The sequence below is a fragment of the Haemaphysalis longicornis genome, unplaced genomic scaffold, assembly GCF_048455015.1.
Source record: "Haemaphysalis longicornis isolate Haplotype H1 unplaced genomic scaffold, Haemaphysalis longicornis Haplotype H1 scaffold_7, whole genome shotgun sequence".
Classification (NCBI taxonomy): Eukaryota; Metazoa; Arthropoda; class Arachnida; order Ixodida; family Ixodidae; genus Haemaphysalis; species Haemaphysalis longicornis.
The window spans coordinates 57,336,246-57,341,015 of NW_027526422.1; the positions used below are offsets into that span (position 1 = coordinate 57,336,246).

Consider the following 4,770-nt stretch of genomic DNA (forward strand, 5'->3'; position numbering starts at 1 on the left):
TATGTCGCCTGCGAGTGGTGCGTACGAAAAGAGGTGTTAGTCAGTCGGACACACTCGGGCATGCTAACGAAGGTTTGATGAATGATTTACATGGCGTTGCAAAACGATAACAATAAGCAAGACTTGAGATAGTTTGGGTGCAACGTCCCCATTACAGAACATCTCGAGTGGATGCGGAAAGAGTGCGTTTACATTGCACGGCCGGGATGCAAAGGAGAACACACGAAAACCGTTCGCACAAAAAGGCGGACAGCAACGCTGAAGTAATAGGCCTCAGGCGCCTAAAATTGCTAAGTGAACGACAATAAACTTTGATGCGATTTTCTAACGTTGCGGTATTCGGTTTTGTGCGCAAATTTAGTTTCTTATCCACGTATGCATTTATGGCGGCAATGGGTCAGATTTTCCTGCTGTCCCTTCAAATTCCTGGACATGAACTTATAGAATTCGTACCGCAATGAGAGCAGCAAAATATTGAGCGTGTTATCATGTGTCGATCAAACCAGAATAAAATTGAGCGTAACGATAACTCTGAAATTATGATCTGACATTACCAATAACAAATGCCACAAGATTGACACGTTCTTTGCAGGTGTTTTGATGAAAACATTGGAGGTTCTAGATGAGTGAGGCTGTTAGGTCGCGTGATTATTTGTGTAAACACCTACGATTGATTGCTATACATTGTGGCCATTGAGTCGCCTAGTGGTGGTTAATTTGTAAGCTTTCCTCACTCTCGAGTGTTTGGCTATTGGGGGGGGGGGGAAGGGGAGCCTCGCTGTATGCGGGCCCTGCCCGACTTCTTTTCGCTATCGATGCTATAAGCTAGATACAGTGCGTGTAAATAGTACATTGCTAAATTTGCTTAGAGTAGACTGTCATCTGGTACGTGTTTTTTACCACGAGCCACAGTCATCTTGTGGCGTGCTGGTCACTTTAGGATCATCCTCCCCAAGCGGTGGTCGTGGCTGGGGCCCCGAAACGGGAGGCAGGCGAGAGACAAGTCCAACTGAGGAAAATTCTTAAGAGGACTGATTATCAAAACCACCCTAGCGTCCCCTTCTTCCAATGGTCTCCCTTTGGTCCGCCGACCACAAAGGTTGGCTTGGCCGCGAGTGGGTAGACGATGTTGGTCGAGGCAGGCTGAAGAGAACTCAGTCCCCGTCGCCATCGTTCCGTCCAGTCCCTCAGCGCCGATCGCAACGCCTTTCCTGTCTTTTGGGGATGACGTCACGGAGCTCCCTCCGCCGCCCCATTGGACGGCGCGGTATCCGTGCTACCCTTGAGGAGGTAGCCAGCGCCCCCCGCCCGCCGCTTCCACGGTCGGGGTACTTTGGAGCGAAATCTGTATTGCTGGCAAAATTCAGGGCGTTACATTGTTGGCTTCGCTATTTATTTAATACGAAGCCTCAGTGTCCTCACTGATGCCGTCGTACGACAATGCGCCCTGCAGGAAAGCCAATTTTCTCTGACGACGATGCTGAATGATCGTGGGTGAAGTTAAAGAACAAAATGCTTCCCGTGGCCGGAATCGAACCAGGCTGCTCGAGTTATAAAGTCGGCGTCTATCCGTTTGCTCCATTTCAACATTGTCGAAGCGGCATGGAAAACTCAGACGACAACCGAAGAATCCGTCACGAGAAGAATGGCGTTGCTCTGCATGCCGTAAGGTTGTTAGCCAGAAGACGTTAGGCCTAACTTCCCCTTTTTGAGGTTCAGGACGTCAGGCCTACTGTTTTAACACCCTAAACCGGCCCCCACTCAAAAAATTGCTCCCTGAACGCCGAACAGCAGGTGCCGATTCGTGCCGTGCACCCCAAACCCAAACGTTACACCTACTGAGCGCACACCCGAGAGTTGCTGTGGGTATTCTAGAAAGGTGGTGCGAACCCCCAGAGTAGCAAATACTCGCAGTGTGGGATTGGCCAACCAAAGAACCCATCAAGACACAGCTTCGCGTTCAACCACCGTCACTGTTAGACAGCGGAGTGCATAGTTTTTAATATATTGCTGATTTTCTGGTCTTCAAACGTTCTGTTCGACCGATTATCTCCATTTACGCTATTATAACTGTGGCGAAACGGTTCGGCGCCGCTTCTGCGCCTGCGCGTCGCGGCGATAGCTCTAAACACGGGCGCCAGCGATAAGAACACTCTCGCCCGAAAGAAGCAAGAAAACTGTGTGTGTGCCCCGATTCGGGGGCAGTTGTTGTAGAACCTTCAGTGCGGAAACATTAAAGTTATGTTATCCCACATCCGGTGACCCGGAAAACGAAATTACCGCACCGCCATGGCCGACGAGGAAACCCTTGCTGCCCTTCAACAACAAGTACAACAACTGCAACAACAACTGCAGGCCCAACAGCAAGTGATCCAGAACCAAGAGCAGCAGCTCCGGGAACAGCAGCAGCGCAATCAAAATGAAGCGCTCTCGTCCGACGACTGTGCACCGCCCCGCTTGGGCCACGCCCCCCAAAACTTCGCTCCAACGGTCCCTGCCACCTCGGGCACCTTCATTGCTGCGGCCGCCACCGACACGGACGTCTGTCGCGTCGCCGTCAAACTTCCACCGTTTTGGGCAAAGGCGCCTGACGTGTGGTTCGCTCAAGTCGAGGCGCAGTTTTCCACGGCACGCATCACCCAGGACCGGACTGGGTGATGCGTGCTACGCGACTGAGGTTCGCGACTGAGGTTCGCGATATCCTTGCAAATCCCCCGGCTGATGACCGATACCTACACCTGAAGAGGGAACTGATCCGCCGGCTTTCACCCTCACAAGAAGAGAAGGTGCGTCACCTACTCCAGCACGAAGAACTCGGTGACCGCAAGCCATCGCAGCTCCTGCGTTACATGCGTGACCTCATGGGCAGCACACCGGTCGACGACTCCCTCCTCCGTATCATCTGGCTTCAGCGTCTACCCTCACATGCGCAGGCCATCCTCCAGGTGCAGCCGAATCTGCCGCTGGCCAAACTCTCTCACATCGCCGACCAAGTCGCCGAGATTTCTTTGCCAGCATCACCTCTCACCGTCAACGCCGTTGACACCCGACAGTCCAGCAGCGAGCTCGCGCGCCGTATCGACGAAATCACCCGTCAGCTGGACTCAATTGAAAGGCGCCTGGATCAAAGCCCGAAGCTGCGTCCACAAAAACGCCCCCAAAGCCAAGACAACAATGCCGCTTCATCGCACAGAAATAACGGCCCCTGCTACTACCATCGCCGCTTCGGGGACAAAGCCCGGAAATGTCAACCACCTTGTTCAGCTGGACGTCAGGGAAACTTCAACGGCAGCCCGTAGAGACGGCCGCGAGCTGCCAACTTAGAGGTCGTCGCATATTTGTCACCGACCAAGTCACTAAGCGGCGGTTCCTCGTCGACTGCGGCTCCGACATCTGTTGCTTTCCCCGAACCTTCCTGCATGACAAGCGTCCTTGCACGTCCTTTGAGCTCAGTGCAGCGAACCATTCGAGCATCAAGACCTACGGCTCACTCCGCCTTAACATTAACTTCAAAAACCTGTGTCGGGATTTCCCATGGAATTTCGTCATCGCCGACGCCGCAGAGCCGATCATCGGGTCCGACTTCTTGGCGTACTACAATCTTCTACCGGACTGCCGATATGACCGACTTATCGACGCTACAACAGGCCTCTCCACACCGGGCCAACGTGAGACCACCCAACAGCCTAACGTCAAGGCACTCACCATTGCGAACCAGTCGCCGTACAATGCCATCCTCGCAGAATTTCCCGACCTGACTCGACCTAGCGGGCGTCCGCGAGAAGTGCGCCACTCAACCGTGCACTACATCCGCACTACTCCCGGCCCCCGGTCTCATGCCGCGCCCGTCGCCTAGCCCCAGACCGCCTACGAATCCCACAGGCCGAATTCGAAGCCATGCTCCGCGAAGGTACTGCCCGCCGCTCGGAGGGGCCTTACGCCTCACCGCTTCATCTGGTACCAAAGAAGACCAATGGCTGGCGCCCCTGCGGAGATTATCGCGCCCTCAACGCCCGCACCGTCCCCGACAGGTACCCCGTCCGTCATATACAAGACTTTGCTCACCGCTTACACGGCAGCACTATCTTTTCAGTGGTGGACCTCGTAAAGGCCTACACACAAATTCCTGTCAACCCGGATGACGTCCCAAAGACCGCCATTATCACGCCCTTCGGCCTATTCGAATTCCCTTTTATGAGTTTTGGTCTCCGCAACGCGGGACAAACCTTTCAACGCTTCATCGACGACGTCGTCCGCAGCCTGGAGTTCTGTTTCGTCTACCTAGACGACATCTTGATCTTCTCCCGCAACGAAACGGATCATGGCCAACACCTTCTCGACGAACACGACTTACTCATAAACGTTCAGAAGAGCACGCTCGGCGCCCCCGTTGTCACGTTTCTTGGCCATGAAATCTCTTCAGAAGGAACTAGACCCTTTCCTGACCGCATCCTGGCCCTTCAAAACTACGCGCTGCCTGCCACGGCGAAAGACCTCCGCTGTTTCCTGGGCATGTTCAACTTTTACAGGCGCTTCGTGCCTAAAGCGGCCACATATCAGGCCCCTCTCCATGATGCGTTGGCCGGCCAACGCGGCAACCATATTGTCACTTGGACCCCAGCCTTAACGCAAGCGTTCTAAGACTGCAAAACCGCCCTCCCATCCCAAGCCAGAGGCGCCCCTGGGTCTTTTCACAGATGCCTGTAGCACCGCCGTCGGAGCCTCTCTCATGCAGCGCGTGGGAAATAACTGGCGCCCCTTGGCGTTCTT

General features: G+C 54.2%; 1 protein-coding gene across 1 annotated transcript; it reads left to right on the forward strand.

Annotated features, from left to right (window-relative positions):
* The first annotated feature begins 3,244 nt into the window (after positions 1-3,244).
* LOC144146301 (uncharacterized) lies at positions 3,245-3,856 on the forward strand. Its single transcript, XM_077678262.1, has one exon. It carries the CDS (start codon positions 3,245-3,247, stop codon positions 3,854-3,856), a length of 612 nt encoding a protein of 203 aa, XP_077534388.1.
* Positions 3,857-4,770: the final 914 nt, after the last annotated feature.

Excerpts from the sequence above, each read along its gene's own strand:
- LOC144146301 (XM_077678262.1), top strand. The coding sequence starts at position 3,245 with ATGTCAACCACCTTGTTCAGCTGGACGTCAGGGAAACTTCAACGGCAG.